Source organism: Gopherus evgoodei, chromosome 18 (assembly GCF_007399415.2).
Source record: "Gopherus evgoodei ecotype Sinaloan lineage chromosome 18, rGopEvg1_v1.p, whole genome shotgun sequence".
Taxonomy (NCBI): Eukaryota; Metazoa; Chordata; order Testudines; family Testudinidae; genus Gopherus; species Gopherus evgoodei.
In genome coordinates, this window is record NC_044339.1 from 2049508 (window position 1) to 2070652 (window position 21145).

Consider the following 21145-nt stretch of genomic DNA (forward strand, 5'->3'; position numbering starts at 1 on the left):
CTTTGTTGGTAAAGGCATCTTCGCGGCAGAGACAGCCCCAGACTGCGAAGTCTGGTGGGCAATAGGGTCCTAATGCGTCTCAGCATGTATACGCCAGCGACAAAACGCAGGCCTTTCTGGCCCCAGCCGCCATACTCTGTGCCTAGCCAGAGGCAGAACTCTGGCAAACGGCAGGGCCAAGGTGGTCGCAGACGAACGTCAGGACCCCTAAAGAGCCAAAGTCAAGGTCCCTCGCAATTACCACTGGGACCAAAGATGGACCTTCCAAGGTTCACCTGAGGGCGGTGTACCAGTCGCAGGACGGGATCCCGATCCCGCTTTCTCCTGGCATGGCCCCAGTTACTTTCAGATCGCTGGGTCCTGCGCCCGATGGAGCATAGGTACCACCTTGAATTTGCTCCAGCCCTGTCCCACTTCAGCGGACGAAAGGGGTAAGGGGTTTTACCCCCGTTATGCCCTAGTCCCCCACTCGAACACAGGTCTCAGACCTTCTTGGTCCTGCACGGACTCAACCGGGTTAGGATAAGGTTGGAGTTCTGCATGGTATCCCTGGGAATCATTATTCCATCCTTGCCTCCTGGGGGCTACTGTGCCGCCCTGGATATGAAGCACGCGTACTTTCGCAATGCCATCTTCCCTCCGCACGGGAGATGCCTCCGCTCTATAGCCGACTGTCAATACTCCCGGTTTACGGCCATAGTCGCCGCCTACCGTCGCTGATGTCGGATATGCGTTTTTCCGTATCTGGACGATTCGCTTATCCACGGAGACTCTGAGACGCAAACCACTCAGCGCGTGGGCATCGCCACGGTCTTATTCACAGGTCAAGGCCTGCTGTTTATTATAGAGCAATCCACTCTGGTCCCCACGCAGAGGTTGGGCTCCCTAGGGGCTATCCTGGTCTCCTACCTAGCCGGAGCCTGCTTATTGCAACTGAGATTTTAGGCGATGGCAACAATCATCTGAGGTCTGAAGGCTTTCCCAACGACCTCAGCTCGTTCTTGTCTCAGTCTCCTGGGTCCATGGTTGCCCGCAAGTTTGTAACCAAACACGCCGAGCTCCGCCTCCGTCCTCTCCAAGTCCGGCTCACTGCCCCTGACGGCGGACGCCTCATCTCTCTGCTCGAGTGTTCATAGTCACCTCTGAGCTTAAGGCCTTTGGTCTTCTAGGGAGCTGGCATTCCTCCTCAATGCCCCAAAAATTGAGAGTAGTCCGCCTGGCATGCCAGGGGTTCCAGCGGCAGCTGCGAGGCCGTTGTATCTCGGTGTTTACAGCCAACACAACGACCAGGTGCTTCATAAGTATTCAGGGGGGACATAGTCCCCCCCCCCCTTTTTTGTCAGGAGGCCATCCATTTCCGGGTCTTTGGCATGGCCCACTCGATGGAGCTGGCGACGTCCTTTCTCCCAGGCGTTTGGAACGTCCTAACTCTTTGCCTCAGCAGGTCTTTCCTGCCTTACGAGTGATCACTCTGCCCCATGTGAGGCGTCCCGCTTTCCGGAAGTGGAGATGTTTCCTCACACAGACCTGTTCGCTCACCGCGAGAGCAGGAAATGCCAGGTGTTCTGCTCCTTCCAAGGTCTCTCCTCGGAATCGATCTTGGACGCATTCCTGATGCCATGGAAAGGCCAACTGCATTATGCCTTCCCACTGTTCCCACTGGTTCATTAGGTCCTGCTCAAACTCCGCAGGGACAGAGCGTGCATCATCATGATCACTCCAGAATGGTCCAGGCAGCGCTGACATACCACGTTACTCGGCCTGTCAGCCCAGACCTCATCACTCAGGGCAACGACAGGCTTCGTCACTCGGACCTGCAGCCTCTTCGCCTCACGGTGGCTGCTGCGTACCTGAATCGGGGTGACAGGCAGCCTTCCACCTGGTCGATGTACCGGGCCAGGTGGAAGCGTTTCTTTTACAGCTGCAATACGCTCGATCTTGCTCCTGCTGAGGTCTCGATCCCCTCTGTTTGGCCTGCCTCTGGCCTTCAGCGGCAGGACCTGGCGGTATCAGCGCTGAGGATACACTCGGCAGCCATCTCTACCTTCCAGCAGGCTGAGATGGACGTTCAGTGTTCTCACGCTCTATGGGTTCGAGGTCCCTCAAGGGCTTGGAGCGCTTGCACCCTCGGGTGCGCCGCCCAGCCCCGACCTGGGACCTCAACCTAGTCTTGGCCAGACGGGTCTCTGAGATCAGAGCTCTTACGGGGGTTCCGCCGTACACTAGGTTTCACAATGACAAGGTGCAGTTATGACCGCACCCGGCTTTCCTCCCTAAGGTGGTTTTGGCTTTTCATGTTACCCACAGTTCAACGCAATGGGCACAACCGTTGCACTCCTTGGACATCTGTGGAGTGCTCGCATTATATTGTGCTGACAGAACCATTTCCTAAGGTGCCCCAGCTCTATCCCGGTAGCGGGCCAAAGGGAGGGCTTGCTTGTTCTCCTCTCAGAGGATCTCATCTGGGGTGATGGCGGACATCCCCACTTTATGATTTGGCTCATATTTCCACAAGCCACATCAACGTGCATTCTACCAGGGCTCAGGCTTCATCTGCCGCCTTGCTGGCTCGTGTTTCTACCCACGAGATCTGTCGCGAAGCTCCATTGGTCCTCGGTCCATACCTTTGCTTCGCAGTATGCCCTGGTTCAGCAGTCAAGAGAGGCTGTAGCCTCTGGCTCAGCAGTTTTATTCTGCCACATTTCACTCCGACCCCACCGCCTTTGTAAGGCTTGGGTTTCACCTAACTGGAATGGATATGAGCAATCACTCGAAGAAGAAAAGACGGTTACTCACCTTTGTAACTGTTGTTCTTCGAGATGTGTTGCTCATATCCATTCCACACCCGCCCTCCTTCCCCACTGTCGGAGTAGCCGGCAAGAAGGAACTGAGGAGCGGGTGGGCCGGCAGGAGTATATATGGAGCGCCATGGTGGCGCCACTCTAGGGGGCGACCTGCCGGCCCACTGAGTTGCTAGGGTAAAAGTTTTCCGACGAATGTGCACGCGCGGCGCGTACACCTAACTGGAATGGATATGAGCAACACATCTCGAAGAACAACAGTTACAAAGGTGAGTAACCGTCTTTTCCAATGTATAGAAAGAACAGTAAATATGGCAAGCGACCAGCTTGGCTTAACAGTGAAATCCTTGCTGATCTTAAACACAAAAAAGAAGCTTACAAGAAGTGGAAGATTGGACAAATGATCAGGGAGGATATAAAACTATTGCTCAGGCATGCAGGAGTGAAATCAGAAAGGCCAAATCACACTTGGAATTGCAGCTAGCAAGAGATGTTAAGAGTAATAAGAAGGGTTTCTTCAGGTATGTTAGTAACAAGAAGGTGGTCAAGAAAAGTGTGGGCCCCTTACTGAATGAGGGAGGCAACCTAGTGACAGAGGATGTGGAGAAAGCTAATGTACCCAATGCTTTTTTTGCCTCTGTCTTCACGAACAAGGTCAGCTCCCAGACTGCTGCACTGGGAAGAAGGTGACCAGCCCTCTGTGGGGAAAGAAGTGGTTCAGGACTATCTAGAAAAACTGAACGAGCACAAGTCCATGGGGCCAGATGCGCTGCATCCGAGGGTGCTAAAGGAGTTGGCGGATGTGATTGCAGAGCCATTGGCCATTATCTTTGAAAACTTATGGTGATCGAGGAGGTCCTAGATGACTGGAAAAAGGCTACTGTTGTGCCCATCTTTAAAAAAGGGAAGAAGGAGGTGTCACAGAGTTACTGGACGATGCTCTGGAACTGCTCCCCACAAAGCCAGTCAAGACTTTGGGGAGCCTACTCTCCCTTGGAGCAGACTTGTTCAGGGCAAGAAGCTCACACGTCTTCACCTCCTGGGTCTCTCCTTGGAGCATTCAGCATCCTCTGCCCCTCCGTGCACTTCCCACAGCGAGCCTGCCCCAACGGGGTCCTGGGGAAGCCACAGGGTCCTGCACCCCCACTTTGCAGTCAGACGTGACTCTCAGCCAGCCAGTAAAACAGAGGTTTATTCAATGACACGAACAGGGTCTAAAACAGAGCTTGTAGGTACCGCGAGCCGGACCCCTCAGCTGGGTCCACTCTGGGGGGCAGTGAGCCAGACCCCCAGTCTGCATTTCACTTCTCGTCCCCAGCCAGCTCCAGACTAACAACCCCTCCAGCCCCTCCTCTCTGCTCAGTTCCTTTCCTGGGCCAGGAGGTCACCTGATCCCTTTGTCTCCAACACCTTCAGTTGGCACCTTTGAAGAGGAGGGGCCCAGGTCATCAGTTGCTAGGAGACAGAGGGTCAGGCATTTAGGTCTTTGCTCTGCCACCTAAGAACTGCCTAGGAGACACTGAGGCACCAACACAGTATACAGAGCAAACATTAAGAACATTCCCAGTTCGTCACAGGAGGATCCGGGGAACTACAGGCCAGTCAACCTCACCTCAGTCCTTGGAAAAATCATGGAGCAGGTCCTCAAGGAATCAACTCTGAAGCACTTAGAGGAGAGGAGAGTGATCAAGAACAGTCAGCATGGATTCACCAAGGGCAAGAAATGCCTGACTAATCTAATAGCCTTTGATGAGGAGATAACTGGCTCTGTGGATGAGGGGAAAGCAGTGGATGTGTTATTCCTTGACTTTAGCAAAGCTTTTGATACGGTCTCCCACAGTATTCTTGCCAGCAAGTTAAAGTATGGGCTGGATGAATGGACTATAAGGTGGATAGAAAGCTGGATAGATAGGTGGGCTCAACGGGTAGTGATCAACAGCTCCATCTCTAGTTGGCAGCTGGTATCAAGTGGAGCACCCCAAGGGTCTGTCCTGGGGCCGGTTTTGTTCAATATCTTCATTAATGATCTGGAGGATGGCGTGGACTGCACCCTCAGCAAGTTTGCAGATGACACTAAACTGGGAGGAGTGGTAGATACGCTGGAGGGTAGGGATAGGATACAGAGGGACCTAGACAAATTAGAGGATTGGGCCAAAAGAAACCTGATGAGGTTCAACAAGGACAAGTGCAGAGTCCTGCACTTAGGATGGAAGAATCCCATTCACTGCTACAGACTAGGGACCAAGTGGCTAGGCAGCAGTTCTGCAGAAAAGGACCTAGAGGTTACAGTAGATGAGAAGCTAGATATGAGTTGACAGTGTGCCCTTGTTGCCAAGAAGGTTAATAACATTTTGGGCTGTATAAGTAGGGGCACTGGCAGCAGATCGAGGGACGTGATCATTCCCCTCTATTCAACATTGGTGAGGCCTCATCTGGAGCACTGTGTCTAGTTTTGGGCCCCACACTACAAGAAGGATGTGGAAAAATTGGAAAGAGTCCAATGGAGGGCAACAAAAATGATTAGGGGGCCGGAGCACAAGACTTATGGGGAGAGGCTGAGGGAACTGGGATGATTTAGTCTGCAGAAGAGAAGAATGAGAGGGGATTTGATAGTTGCTTTCAACTACCTGAAAGGGGTTTCCAAAGAGGATGGAGCTCAGTTGTTCTCAGTGGTACCAGATTACAGAACATGGAGTAATGGTCTCAAGTTGCAGTGGGGGAGGTTTATGTTGGATATTAGGAAAAACTTTTCCACTAGTAGGGCGGTGAAGCACTGGAATGGGTTCCCTAGGGAGGTGGTGGAATCTCCTTCCTTAGAGGTTTTTAAGGTCAGGCTTGACAAAGCCCTGGCTGGGATGATTTAGTTGGGAATCGGTCCTGCTTTGAGCAGGGGGTCGGACTAGATACCTCCTGAGGTCCCTTCCAACCCTGAGATTCTATGGTACTGGCAACAGTGAGGTCACTTGCCACAGGGCTGAATCTCACTGAGCAAGCAACAGGCTCCTGGCTCCACCTCCCCCGTGCATGTTCGTGCCGCTCGCTGTCGTGTTCCCATCAAGTCGTGCAGGAGCAACAAGGCCTTTTGTTCCAGCGCCACACTCCATCTCTCTGCCTCGAGCGCTGCCGACACATGCCAGCGTCCCCATTAACACCAGCTGCGGAGCGAGGCCAATCGACGTCTGATCCTCCTGGCAGCTCAGTGAGGGCTGTGCAGAGAGTGCTCTGCCTCCACAGCAGATCAGTGAGAGGCAGCTGATTAGCGAGCCCCACCACCCCTCCCTGGGGGAAAGGGGAGGAGGCCGAATCTGGCCCTGCTGAAGGGGGTTTGCTGGGGTGGGCAATCAGGACCCCCCAGCCATCTGCTAATGACACATTATCCTGTCTCCCTGGAGGTACCATGTCCGCTGAGAGCCAGCAAGCAGACAGCTTGTTGCTGTGCCAGCAGCACTGCTCTCGCACAAAGCCACCGTACCTGAAGGATGCCCATTCCCCCCAGCAGCACCCAGGGGATCGGTGGCGGTGGGATGGGGCACTGCAGGGGAGGGATCGCTCCTACTGCTGTGAGACAAGGGTCTCTATGGAGGAAGCGGCAGGCCCAAGCTGCTGCAGGGACACTTCTCACTGGCCACTTTCAAGACTCCCACTCATCCTGGTTAATTCACTCGGGCCAGAGCCTCACCCACCATCAGTCTCTGCATTTGAGTGAAGACTGTAAGCCCAAGAGTTCCTGAGGGCTGGTCTCTGCGACTCCATCAGTGACTGTCCACTGCTGGGCACTCACACAGTGCTGAGTTTGCTAGGCCTCTGGCTCAGCTCCCCTTCACGGGATTAAACTCTCCAGGCAAAGTGCTTTCACGCCTCATGCTCCCTGCCAGCCTGCAGCCCAGAGCCAAGCTAACCACAGGCCTGGCCTGCACTGAATGCGGTTTCACCATGCTGGTCTCCAAGGCCAGCCAGCACTGCAGAGACAAGCGAGGTTTAAAGAGCGCCAGGCGGGGATCTGCTTCCCAGGAAGGCAATGGCAGCACGCTCCTGGGTTTCGGTGGGACCAGAGTGGGGCTCATTGCCAGTCGAGGTTCAGTGCTGCACCTCCTAGAGGGCTAGGGAGAGGGGGCTGAAGGGGGGGGGGCTGTGGTGTACATCAGAGCAGCCCCAAGCCTTGCTCTAATTCAAAGCAGCTTCCACAGCCCCCAGCGGGCTGTTCCGTAACGCAGAGCAGCCAGCAGGACTCCGGTGAGCAGTTGCGGAAGAGCCAGGTATGCCAGCTCAACGCCTCCCCTGGGCTGGGGCTATTCCCTGAAAGCGGGTTAAGCCGGCTCTGTGGCCCCCTGACAGCAGCTGAGTAGCTACAAAGGAGCCACAGCAGAGCCAGGAATGGGGAGGCTCAGTTTTCAAGCCAGGGCAGAGGAGGACCCACCTGGCTTGTTCTCCATAACAGGAGTCCTTGCTATGCTCCGGCCCTGGGGTGTCTGTCACCCAGGGCTAGGACAGCCCCCAGGAGGGCACTATTAGGCTGATTCTGCACTGTGCCAGGCTAAAGCACAGACCCCCCTCAAGGGACAGGGAGCTATTCCCAGCGCACTGACACTCCCCCTTCCCCCAAACAAAGGACGCACACCTCCGTTAACGTGCCCCATTGGTAGCAGAGCACAGGCCGGGCTGGTAGCCACCTCCCTTTAGCACTGGCCTCTGCGGGATTCTGCTAATTGTCAGGCAGATTATTACCCGCCAGCAAGGCTGGAGAGCTGGCCGCTGGCGCTCAGCAGAGACACTAAGCCATCCCTAATCCCCACGTCGAGAGAGAGAGAGAGAGAGAAATTCCCCACCTGTGTTCCAATAGCCAGTGCCAACCCCACTCTGGCTCCTCCCCACCCCCAGGTGCGGCATGGCAGGCTGGGCAACCTGCTCGCAGGGTCATGCTCTGCAGCTGGCGTTCCCCAACCCAGGCTCCTGATCACACTTTGCATGCAAACGCATTTCCCTCTGGGTTATCCTCTAGCACTCTGCTGCAATGGCTGAGATGCAAGTGCTGCAGGGGGTGAGTAAACCTGGGACCGAGGACGCAGCTGCAGCTCCCTAAGAGGGGGCTTCAGGAAGACAGCTGGGCAGAAACAGAGGCACCTGCCTAATCCCATTAGATGGCTGCATCTCCCAGGTCACCTGCAGACGGGCTACGGCCAGCACAGCTGGCAGGCCCGGAGTTCAGTGGGTGTGAGCATGTGACAATCCACCTTGACCCAAGCAGCCAAGCCACGCTGCAGGCTGGGAGGCCTCTGGGACTATACCACCATCACAAGGGAGACTGGCTGCAGTCGGTGGCACCAGGCATGTCTCTGGGGAAGGCACCAGTGCAGCCCTAGGCTGGGCCCTCCTGACCTATAGCCAACCTTCTTATTCCAGCAGGGCCAGCCCACTCCCAGCCCTCCACATACTGAGCCTACAGGCATGAGTCACAGGCTGAGATGCACCGGTCTGTACAGTCCTATGTAGGCACAGGAAGGACCCTTACTGAAAAGGAACGAGAGCCTTTCAGCTCAAGCTCACAGCAATCAGAGGAGCAGCAGGCTGCCGAGCAGGGCGGCAGAGGAGCTGCTTCTGGGACCAGGCAGAGGACATCCTCCCCCCTGGGTGATGGCGCCGCACTCTCTGCTGCACAAAGAGAATGAAACGCTTTCCCCCGACTGTACCTGGACCACCTGGGTGAAACGAGGGGACAATTTCTGATGGAAAAATGATCATTTCCTCCTGAAAACACCATATAGATCCCTTAGCAGCCTCCCTCTTCCCAATTAAACCTCTCATTAGATCCCACTGTTAGAGCCCTGATCTCACAGTTGTCACCCTTCACTGTCTATATGGCACCAGCAAGCTCTTTGGGGTAGGGCCCTGGCATGACTGCGCTCACATCGTGCCATGCACAATTCCCGTGCGATGCAAGTAACAAAGACTAACTCTACTACCTGGCCTTGCAGCACGTACGCCAGATGTGAGCTACTGCACCAGGGGGGTCACTAGCCAATGGCAGTGCTGCATCTCGCACTGGGTGGGCAGCACGGGTGTACACACTGGGGGGCACTAGAGTGAGTCTGGAGGCAGATACATGCGAAGCAGAGAGGTGGGCAGCTCTGCTACCAGCTTTACTCCAAAGGCTCTTCTGCAACAGCTACTGCTACAGACACATGCAGATTCCTCTTGGGGCAGTCAGCGACCCCTGCTGGAACAGAACACAGCTGCACACCGTGGGCCAGTCTCCCCACTGGCTCCCAGTCGCTTTTCATGCCAATTTAACGCCTTGTTCCTAATTTTAAAGACAATGTATAGCCCTACCCACAGCTACATCAACTACTGAATTCTGATCCATGAACTACTGTAACAGCTGCACTTTTCAGGGACAACATGAAGCACTACGCCCAGGACAAAGCACGCAGGACTGGGCAGGGGACAAAGCAATCTTCCACGCAGAGTGGGGGAAATCCTGAAGCGGGCCATCTTTAGGAAACGCTGCAAAACCTTCCTTTCTGAGAAGCCCTTTCCACCACAAGAATGACACACACAGCACGACATCCCTTCTATAAGCCCCTACCAGCCAAAAAAGAAAAACCTACCCCAGCCAGAGTTTGGGTCCTGAAAATGGAGAAGTGCCAGAGACCTCTACTAGGACTTCACTATTGCTACTAATTTTGCACTGTAGGTGTCCAGATATTATCATGATGAGTGGCAGGATAAAATTCTAAGATACGATATGAGCTCTGAGCAGCCAAGCACCCCAGCCATTTCGCAGCTAATGTGACTAGTGCCAACGCACCACTATGGCAAGAGGAGACATGGCCGGAGCCACATCTGGATTCTCCAAGCAGGAGCGGTCGCTGTTGCTAGCCATGCAAAGCAACCGCTCAATCTAGCATAGGCAGTAGAGGAAACTGCTCAGCCTGGCACAGCTACCATCATGTACTGGGATGGCACACAATTCCTGACCTAGCAAAGAGCAAGGCAACCACGTTCAGACAGGATCAGCAAGACTGGCAAACCCCTCCCAGCTCCAATCAGCCCCCAATCAACCTCGGATTCCCACAGTCTCCCAGAGGACCCTCCGTTCCCAACCAAAAGCCCTAACTCCAGACCTGCTACCAAATACCAACAGCTTTCAAACGCAGCAAGATAGAGCCTGAGGTCAGGTCACAGTCACCAGTCTTGGAGTTGTTGCCATGATGACCAGCTCGTTAGAGATTCACTGAGTGACAGAAGCTACTTATGTTTGCAAAATACACATCTTTTGAAATCAGGCCGATCAGCCTGTCACTGGCTGAGCAGAGTGCACAGTGCAAAGCAGTGTACACCAACGCCAGAGTGAACACCTTGTGATCCTCTCGCATTCAATTCCCTGGAAAGAGGAGCTCCAGTCACCTTTTTTAAGAACAGGGTGGCAGCTCATAAAACTGGATGGCAGGAACTAAAACGGTTCCTAACAAATATATCTCTACACGGTGCACTATTAAACCTGTGGAACTCACTGCCACAAGATATCACATAGTTCAAGAACTTATTAGGAGACCTAAACAAAACGGATGAGAGGTTTATATGGATGAGGGTTATAAATCCTCCTGCTCCATGCATCAGCCAACCACTGACTGACAGCGGTTAGGTAAAAATGTTCCTTGTGGGCAGATTATTCCATAACTGAAGTCTCTTAGCACCTTCCTCTGAAGCAACTGGTGCTGGCCATGTCAGAGCCAGGATACCAGGCTAGGTAGGTCCCTGTTCTGATTTGGCCTGGCAATGTCAGTCTTCCTAAGAGACTTTTCAGTCTGGGGTCCCTCAGTGCAAAGCAGAACCAGCACTAGGGGAATTTTCAAATTTGATCTCTGAAATGATTTCAAAATCCATGGCAGTTGCTGGTTAGTTAAATAAATCACCCTATCAGGAAGCAGGAACGATACCATGTGACTTCTACTGCTAACCAAACTCAGTGGGCAAACAACCCATAGGGCGAGAATAATTTGCAGGAGGAATTTGGGAACAATTCTGAATCATGAATGAGCCCAGGAACTTCATGCTAGGGGTGCTTTGGCCACTTCCAAATAATCAGCAGTCCCCACTGGAGAACCCCCACTAGTTTCCCCTCCTGAACTCTCCCTTATAGATACATCTCCCACCCCGCAGGCATCCTAGGACAATCCAAAACACACACAACTCTTTCAGGACCTGTGATTTTTTGGGCAATTCACAGGCTACCCCTTTTTTCTTCACCAGGACCCCACCATCCCTAGCCCCTTCCCCACCAGTAGTTCAGGGACCCAAAGATCCTAAAGCCAGCTCCAATCCCACTCTGGAGGGGGAGGGTAATAACTGTGCCCTATCACTGAGATCTCAGGCTGCATGCTGCCCTGATCCCAGCCAGATGGATCCTTAATAAGACAATAAGTGCTGCTATCAACTGGGCAGTGATGAGTCAGTGGTCTCTGGCAGAGATCTTAGCCAGTTTCACTTCATAGCCATAAAAAAATCCCAGCACCCCTGGTTAAAGTCCAATTCATACAGAAGAGAACATTTGCTTTAAAAATCCCAAAGGGTACTAAGCAGCAGGAGACTGAGGCCAGGCTCCCAGCCTGCCCCCCCCCTTCTAGATTATTAATCCAAAGATTAAAACAAATATGTGCTCTCCAGCTTCCTGCCCAACACAACACCTCCAACGATACCTACAGTGTGCGCGCTGTAAATCATCCACTGCACTGTGCCTGGCTACGTGACCTATTGGAAATGCAGCAAACAGGCTCACAGATGTCTCAAGTTTGGAAAGCTCATCTCATCTCTTGCCCTGGAGGCAAGCAAGCTTTGTCACTGAGAGCAGAGAGAGATGTAAACACAGACATTCACATCTACCCAAATAAACCTCTGCAGCGAGGTGTCACACAGAGGAGGTCCATCATGTCCTGTATCCTTACACCTGAGGTTCCAAGAGGAAGAGGAAAGAAAAGCCCCATGATGTCCCAGGCCAATTGTGCATTGCTGAACAGGAGGGACACAGTTCCTTCCTGACCCCTGCAAAGTGATCATTGAATGCCCTGAAGCATGGCATTCAATCACCTCTATCTTAAATCTCAACCTCTGTTGCTCACCCCCAAGGCATGGTACACTGCAGATTGGAGAGAAAGCTGTTTACCTTGCTACTCCTTTCAGCAGCATTCAGGATAGAAGGAACGCCATATCACTCCCCAGCAGAGGGAAGTGGATTCATTCCACAGGGCTATCGGTCTTTCTGCACCATTTGGTCTTTGGCATCTTCCTAGTGGGTATTTGTAGCTCTGTGGACCACAGGATTCTGGGAGCTAGTATATGGCCAGTCCATTTCACTTACAATATCACTCAAGTCAAGTACCATTTGAATCACTGGATGGTACCCAGGGGAGCTGAGATACATGCTCAGACGGATGCACAGTGCAGCAAAGCAGGCAGGGTGGGGGTGAGAAGAGAACTGCGGGTGCGGGATGGGGGTCAAGAGAAGGCCCAGTTTGCTAAGGGTTGTTTTGGGGCATGATCCCTGCTAAATAGCTCAGAAAGGGACTGGCTGCTCCTTTTGTTAAATGAGGGGTTCACTACTCCTCCTTGTGAAGCAGCTGGAGCACAGCAGGCCCTGCCTGGGGAACAGGTCCTCCTGGGGGCTGGCTCCAGTTAGAAACCCTGATAACAAGAATTGTGGTTAATGAAACAAGGGGAGAGTAGGATGAGACGAGGCAGCTCCCTCCGGGGAAGGGAGAGAAGGGGGGCATGTGGCACCCTCTTGTGACCTCAGCGGAAGCTCTTTCCAGGAGCCCAGCATAGGGCTGGTCCTGCTACACAGCACTCCCTCCCCTGGCACCGGGCAGGGGCTTGGGGCTTTCCTCAGCCGTCGCAGGAGACAGCCTGGTTGGCTCAGGCAGGAGCTCAGGGCTCTGGACGGGTCCAGAGCCAGGCTGGGGGCAGGCACCGCCCTGCACGGGGACTGGGAGCGCAGTTCAGCACAGGGCAGCCAGGCTGAGCCAGGGGTTTAGCTCTTGGGCACCTCTTTGGCAAAGCTCAGTGTGTAATGAAAGAGGTGCCGGGGAGGGGGAGCCCTGCTCCTCGCTGTCCACACAAACAACCGGGAGTCCGCTGGCCCTTTAAAGACCAAATCAACCTGTTAGTCTTTAAAGTGCCGCCGGACTCCTCGTGGTCTCTCGCCCTGCCAGGGCCAGAAGGGTCGGGGCTCGGCCCCGCCAGGGAGCCCTGCTCCCCTGCCCGCGCCCACCTGCAGCTCCTCGAAGGCGTCGTCCACGTTGGTGACCTGGTGCTGCTCGTGCACGGCGGGCTCGTCGCAGAAGAAGCAGACCACGGCGCGGTCCGTCAGGCAGAAGAGCTTCACCTTCTCGTGGTCCTTGCAGGGCGCGGAGCTGCGCCGCGCGCTCAGGATGGCGTCCAGCGGGAAGGCCGCGTAGCGCTCCACGATGTTGGCGAGCTTGAGGCTCGGCGCCAGCGTCGGCTCGGCGAAGGTGCGGCGGCACTCGGGGCAGTCGCGGGCGCCCTGCTGCTCCTGCCGGACCCAGTGCTCCGTGATGCATTTCCGGCAGAAGTAGTGCTCGCAGCCGAAGCTCACCGGGTCCTGGTAGATGCTCAGGCAGATGGAGCAGAGCAGCTCGTCTTTCAGGCTGCAGGCCATGGCGGCGGGGGCAGAGCCCCAGGCCCCTCTCCCAGCGGGGCTGCCCCGCAGGGGGCGGCTCTGCCCCCGACACTGGCTCCTCGCGCCTCCCCCGGCGGGGTTCAGCCGCGGCACCTCGGAGCTGCGCCCCCCGGGCAGGCTGGCCCCGGCTCCGGGAGAGGAGCCGCCCCCGCAGCGCGCACACGCTCAGCCTCTGTGTCCCGGCTTCCGCGGAGCCAGCCGGCCACCGGCACTTCGTGTCCACCCCCGGGGGCCGATCCGAGCTGGGGGCGCTGCCCGGGGGCTCGGGCCCGCCGTGGCACTGGGCGCAGCGGCCTCCGGACTCTCCCGCGGCTCCAGCAGCTAGCACGGAAGCAGCTAGCACGGAACACACCGGGCCCGGCTCGCTGGCAGGGGCAGGAGCTGGGGAGGGGGGTGTCTCCTCTCGCCCCGCCCCTCCCAGCTGCCAGGACAAAGGGAAACCGCGGGGCTCCGCGCCGTGTCCCCCGCACCTGCTCTCCCCGCTCGGCGGCGGCCAGGGAGTTACCTCCTGGCGCTGCGCACCGGCTGGGCGGGGGCTAAGGGCGCAGCGCTCCCGGGAGCCGGGGGCGGGCTGGGGGCGCTCCTCCCGCTGACATGCTGCAGGCGGGCCCGGTGCGGCGGGCCTGTGCGCGGATCGTCCGCTCCCGACAGCGGGACGCGGAGCCCGCGAGAGGCACTGGCCGCAGAACAACACGTGAAGCAGCCGCCGCCCCCCCTGCACGTGTGTGGCGCCTGGTGCCCCCTCCCCGGCCTGGGAAGCCTGCAGTGCCCAGCCCCCCCCCCACCGCGGGAGCTCGGAGTTACCCCCGGTCGCGGGGGAGGGGTGCATGGGACCGGGCCGCAGCACACAGCTGGCTGGCTCGGGGGGAAGGGGGGACAGGCTGCTCCCAGCGCGGGTCGGTGTCCCCTACATGTGCCCCGCGGCCCCCAGTCTCTGCACAACCCACACGAGTCCGGACGCCCTCGAGAGCTGGGGGGGGATTCCAAGGGGAAAATGTTCGGTTGGAATTTGCTGATTTGGCGAAGTCTTGGGGCTGGTTCCGTTTCGCCCAAACTCGCAGAAATCAGGCCGGTTCCCCGCCCGGCTCCTGGCAGCCCGCGGGGCAGGGTGCTGGGCAGGCGCCGTGTCCTGCCCTGGAGCCGGGGCTCTGCCCCCCCCCCGCCCCCCACGGAGAATTTAGAACTTCGGGGCTTGAGTCCAAATCGGACCCAAACCACAGTCTGACCTATGGACTCCCCCCTCCCCCGCCCCGAAAGGGAAGGCCTGAGTCCAGCTCTAGTTTCCCATTTCAGGGGCTTCCCCGGCCTGAGACTCTGCCCCTGCCTGTGGTTTGGTGGGCGCATCCGCCCTGCTGCCAACCCTAAAAGTTCAAAAATCATGTCTCGGAGCCCCACGATCATCGGGTGGTTTTAATAAGATGATTCTGGTTTTTTTCACACTCCCCAACCCCCCCCCCATTGCCTAGTGGGGCAGTTACAGCTCTGCCAGCCCCCCTCACACACACACAATGCTGAGGCACTTACAGCTCTGCCAGCCCTCCTCCCCCCACACACACAGTGCTGGGGCACTTACAGCTCTACCAGCCCCCCCCCCCCCCGTGCTGGAGCAGTTACAACTCTGCCAGCCCCCCCCCCCCACACACACACACGGAGTGCTGGGGCAGTTACAGCTCTGCCAGCCCCCCCCCCCCATACACACACATACAATGCTGGGGCACTTACAGGTCTGCCAGCCCCCCCCCACACACACACACAGACACAGTGCTGGGGCAGTTACAGCTCTGCCAGCTTCGCCCCCCCCATGCACAGTGCTGAGGCAGTTACAGCTCTGCCAGCCCCCCCCCCCCACACACACACATACACACAATGTTGGGGCACTTACAGGTCTGCCGTTCCCCCCGCCTCCCCCCCCCCAGACACAGTGCTGGGGCAGTTACAGCTCTGCTAGCCCCCTCTACACACACACACACAGACAGTGCTGGGGCAGTTACAGCTCTGCCAGCCCCCATTGGACATGAGGGCAGTCAGGTCTCAGTTACACCACACTCCCAGTCCCATTCCCAGCTCTGCCCCATCTTCAACTGTGGGGCCTTTGAGCCCTCCTCCAGGTCTAGGGCAGTAGCCACAGTGGGTTCCTCCTCTCCCCCCTTCCCAGACCTGGGTGGGGGCAGCTCCAGGGCTTTTCACCCCCCTCTCTAGGGAAGGCAGGGCTACTCCTTTCCCTCCTCCCATACCCCAAACTCCTCGGGCTCCTGAGGGGAGGGGGGAGAGTGCTGCATGCATCCTGCAGCAGCTCGGATGGGTTACCTTTCCAGGGAGGATGGGGAACAGAGGGGTTTCCCCCGGCGGGGCTGGAAATCCCTTAAGGCTGAAGCTTCTGCTGTAATTGATTTGCTCCAGCAAAGGTCAACATCCCTGCAACTAGAGAATAGGCATTTGTACCTGCTGTCCCTGCCTATCACTGGGCCTGAGGTCCCCATAAACAGGGAAGGCAGCAAACTGCCTTGGCTCAAACACAAGTGGGGTCCTGAAAGCAGAGGCAGCTCTAGGTATTTTGCCGTCCCAAGCACGGCAGGCAGGCTGCCTTCGGTGGCTTGCCTGTGGGAGGTCCCCAGTCCCATGGATTGGGCGGCACGCGTGCGGGAGGTTCGCCGAAGCCGCAAGACCAGCGGACCCTCTGCAGACATGCTGCCGAAGGCAACCTGCCTGCCCCCTTGTAGCGACTGGCAGAGCGCCCTCATGGCTTGCTGCCCCAGGCACGTGTTTGGCGTGCTGATGCCTGGAGCCGCCCCTGCCTGAAAGCACTTAAGGGCAGATCCATAAAGGTATTTAGGCTCCTAATTCCCATTACAATCAACAGCGTATATCCCACTGACAATGGGGTTTGTGCTCCTAAATCAATCAGTTGCTTTGGAAAAGACCACTCTCCTTTCTGGTAGTTTGTCACCTTATATGTTACTTGTAACAGCGAATACATTTTCAGACCAAGGAGTGATTTTTAAATTGTCCTTCTAAGCTTTAGTTCAAAGCCTTCCCCAGTCTCCCAAGATAACTGTCATTGTCCCAATTTCATCAGTGGGGCTACTCAGCTACTGAGATGACTTGCCCAATAGCAGTGGTGGAACTAGGGCATGAACCTAGATCACAGTCCTTCCCACAACTGGGAGCAGAAGCCAGGAGTCCTGACTTCTAGTTCCCCGCTTTAACAACTAGAGCCCAGTCTGTACACCACACAACGTGTGTGTCTCGTGATACTACAGAGCATGAGACCACAGCCTGAAGCTGGATTTAGAGCTGTAACGGAGGGACGTTTCAGTGGGTAGGAGGGGGCAGTATTTAATGTTATCCTTGATTAAAAAATACAGTGTTGTCCTTTGTTTTATCCCGATCCCGTGAAATCATTTCCCACATTGTATCTTCTCTACCATATGCTTTATTTCAAGCCCCTCACATCTGTCTATCTGTCCCTATACAGCCCACTATCTATCTAATCTGACTCAGGTATTTCAACCTCACCTCTTTGTCCTGATCTAGCTATTATTTTGTACAGTATATGTGTAGTGCCGTTGTTATGAATCTAATTATCTGTCTATTTATCTTCCTCCCTCATATCTGTCTGGCCCCTCTTCCAGCCCCCCTCACTTTTCCCCTCACTTGGCAGCTTGAAGTCTCACATCAATTTGCATTCTCAAAGAGATTGTTGTTCCTTACTTTACAGATGCCACGTTCTTATTATGACAACAAACGCTGAGTAATTATAAGGCTGGAAATCCCAATCCAAACAGCGTATTACCGATATCCAGGCCTAGTGACAGTGTAATCAGACCAGAATCAGCTCACAGGCACTGGATGCGTCTCGGACTCCAGATGAGGATGCTCAGCATGTAGCCTGCATGCAGACGATGGGAGATGAAGTCTGCAGCACATCCTAAGACATTGTTTCCCCACTGACGGCATTAGGGACACAAAGTCTGAAAGGGAGCTGTGACTTCTGAGCCAGAGACAAGAGATGAGCTGCTGAGAGTGCAGCTGTGTGAATGAGAGAGGCTGGTCCTCTGGGAGGAAAGCCACTGAGTTCACAGCTGGGAGGGCTGTGCCCTTTCTGAATGCTGGCAGGCCCCCGTCTCCTTCAGCAGCACCCTAGAGAGCTGGAGCCCAGCTGGCCACCCCTTCGGGGCAAACATCAATCACAGGCCTTTCAAGCTCCAGTGAGGATAACGACATTGATGGAAACCATGACAGTGAGTGGAGCTGAATGATGATAGCTTGTGAGAGGTAAATCAAAAGCTGTCCGGCTCAGACTCCCTGATTGGACCAGATTGTTGTGTCCACAGCACCCACAGGAGATTGGGGAAGCAAGGAGTCAAGTGAGAATCCGAAGGCTGGCTCTGGCTTTCTGCACTATGGGAATGACTGGTGCAGGGACTAGCCCAGAGCAGGTTTAGGACTCAGAGCTGGATGGATAAGAAGGATAGTTTCTTTACGTCCACCTTTAAATCAGATCAGGTCATGACAGGCCTGCTTCATCTCAGCCTTCCGCGACACTGCTGTCATGAGAGGACAGTCCGTCACACTGCTACCGGGGCTGCCAAGTGATTTCTGGCCCCAACAAGCCCTCACTTCTCAGGCTGTGAGACTAAATTCCTTCACATCTGCAAAATGAGGTGTTCAGATGGAAGGGGCTGTTGGTCCATCTCCCTCACTCTCTGCCCACCCATGCCTTTCCACAGCATTCCCTCCCCCCCACCCCTTTCCCAGTTCTTCCCTGCCGTCTCCCACCTTGGCCTGCCCTAGCAGTACTCACTGGGTAGGCACCTTCTACTGGCAGCGATGCCCGTGTGCTGATTGGGCACACTCTGTGCTGCCCCCACACCTGGAGCACTTCCTATGAGCAACTGTGCAGCAATCCACATGTGCCTGTCGTACCCCATGTTCACGCAGAGCCTGCTGCTCCCTGCAGGGGACCCTGTCCTTGAGCTCCGGCACTAGAGACTCTGGGTCTGAGATCCCCAGGTCATGCATTCAGTCCCTATAGGTGATGAGTTAACCAGCAATTTTATTATCCAGACTAGATGAGCAGGATTGCTGCAGGGGCAAAGCCATTTCAGAGCTGATCCCGGGGAGGCGAAGGAAACAAGCTCATTGCTCCAGGCCCATGATATGCTTCTGTCTCACATACTCCCCTTGATTGCTCCTCCAAGACCAACTGGTCCTACAATTACCCTGCTGCTGCTCAGAGTCCAGTGATGGTATCGGGTCACCAGCATGAAAATACTGCCCTGGTGCCAATAGTTCTTGAGACTGCACACTGGGACGCTGTTGGAGCCCAGGGTGATGGCCACTGCTCACACGCAGTCAGAGCTGATTGTGATTATCAACATTTGTTGAGCACTAGCATCATGCTCAGCCTGGCATCAAACATCCGGAAGGGCACAGTCCCTGCCCCAAACTACATAAGCAACTGGATTGGTTGGCTGCCTCCTTTCTTCATCCCCCCAGGTGCATATCCACCTTCCCCACCTTTGCCTTCTCTAACCCTTCCCATCATCCGTAGCGTAGGGTCAATGGTATCTGGGCCCAGTGAGCAGAGGGAGCCTGGTTGCAGCCTTGGGGCACAGCAACTGGCAGTGCAGGGCACAGAAGGTTGCTGCTGGTTGGACAGACTCCACCTTGGCTAGGCTGAACCACTTGGGAGGGAGATGAAGAGCTCTGTGTGAGTAACAGATGAGTCGGTTCACTGGCCATTCCAAAACAACAACAAAATAGTTCTTCTTCGAGTGATTGCTCATATCCATTCCAGTTAGGTGTACGCGCCGCGCGTGCACATTCGTCGGAAAACTTTTACCCTAGCAACTCAGTGGGCCGGCAGGTCGCCCCCTAGAGTGGCGCCACCATGGCGCTCCATATATACTCCTGCCAGCCCACCCGCTCCTCAGTTCCTTCTTACCGCCCGTGTCGGTCGTTGGAACAGTGGAGCGCGGCTTAGCTGACCTCCACTTCCCTAGCTACTCGTTTTCTCGTATATAATTATGCAGTTATAACCCTTTTATATATATATTTGTATGGTTATACGTGTTTTCTTTGCTAACATGGTTAGTTTTGTTAGCGGGGTTCAGGAAGTAGCCCCTTCCATGAGCCCAGTGCCGGAGCCATGCATGGCTCACCGGGTTTTAAAAGGGGCCCGGCCTGCCGGAAGCCGCGGCCGAAGAGAGATCTACATGACTCCTGTTTGAAGTGCCTCAGGGAATCACACTTGACAGATAAGTGCCCCATTTGCAAGGCTTTTAAGCCGAGAACAAAAAGGTGCGGGACTTTCACTTACCCCTCCACCTTGGCGCCGAGCGATGTTCAAGCGGCGGGCAGAAGCGCCTCCTCGGCACCGGACCCCGCCGTTACTACCAAGGCCTTTCGGCACCGACCGTCACCGGCACCGATGTCGACTCGGCACCGCTCCCTTCTTCCGAGGTCGAGAGAGCCTACGATTCCTGCTGGTGCCTGGCGGCTCCCCGGCACGCGCCGTGGTTGAGCCCCCTGCTCCCGCTGCTTCCGTGCCACCTGCATCGCAGCCAGAGAGCTCGCCTAAGTTGCGTTACCCGGCACCGACACCTGCAGAGGCACCGATGACTTCGGCTCCGTCGATTCCAGTCCCCCAGGACCACGGAATCCGGTGCCTGGCAGCTCCCCGGCTCGCGCCGTGGTAGAGCTTACTGCTCCTGCTGCTTCTGTGCCAACTGCACCACAGCTAGAGAGCTCATCTAAGATGGCTCGCCCGGCACCGACGACGTCGGCACCGTCGATCCCGGTCCCACGAGGGCCGTAGAATCCGGTGCCTGACGGCTCCCTGGCGCGCGCCGTGGTTGAGCTACTGCTCCTGCTGCTTCCGTGCCAGCGGCACCGCAGCCAGAGAGCTCGTCTAAGTCGGATCGCCCGGCGCCGACACCTGCTACGGCACCGATGACGTCGTCACCGTCGATCCCGGTCCCACAAGGGCCGTAGAATCCGGTGCCTGACGGCTCCCCGGCACGCGCCATGGTTGAGCGTATTGCTCCTGCTGCTTCCGTGCCAGCAGCACCGCAGCCAGAGGGCTCGTCTAAGTCGGATCGCCCGGCACCGGCACCTGCTGCGGCACCGATGACGTCGGCACCGTCGATCCCGGTCCCACAAGGGCCGTAGAATCCGGTGCCTGACGGCTCCCCGGCACGCGCCGTGGTCGAGCTAATGCTCCGGCTGCTTCCGTGCCAACGGCACCGCAGCCAGAGGGCTAGTCTAAGTCGGATCGCCCGGCACCGACACCTGCTGCGGCACCGATGACGTCGGCACCGTCGATCCCGGTCCCGCAAGGGCCGTAGAATCCGGTGCCTGACGGCTCCCCGGCACGCGCCGTGGTTGAGCTCCTGCTCCGGCTGCTTCCATGCCAACGGCACCGCAGCCAGAGGGCTAGTCTAAGTCGGATTGCCCGGCACCGACGCCTCTGAGGCACCGACAACATCTGCACCGTCGATTCCAGTCCCACAAGGGCTATCGAATCCGGTGCCCGACGGCTCCCCGGCACGCGCCGTGGTTGAGCGTATTACTCCCGCTGCTTCAGTGCTGACGGCACCGCAGCCAGACAGCTTATCTAACTCGGATCGCCCGGCACCGACACCTACCG

The 21145-nt window shown here is 56.2% G+C and overlaps 1 protein-coding gene across 1 annotated transcript in view; it reads right to left on the reverse strand.

The window, feature by feature from the left end:
* TRIM62 (tripartite motif containing 62) overlaps nt 1-13474 on the reverse strand; it is a 44000-nt gene extending 30526 nt beyond the window's left edge. The window contains exon 1 of the mRNA XM_030537812.1: nt 13066-13474. Within this exon, the coding sequence (XP_030393672.1) occupies nt 13066-13473 (408 nt within the window). The 5' untranslated portion in view covers nt 13474. The remainder of the gene's footprint in view (nt 1-13065) is intronic.
* Nucleotides 13475-21145: the final 7671 nt, after the last annotated feature.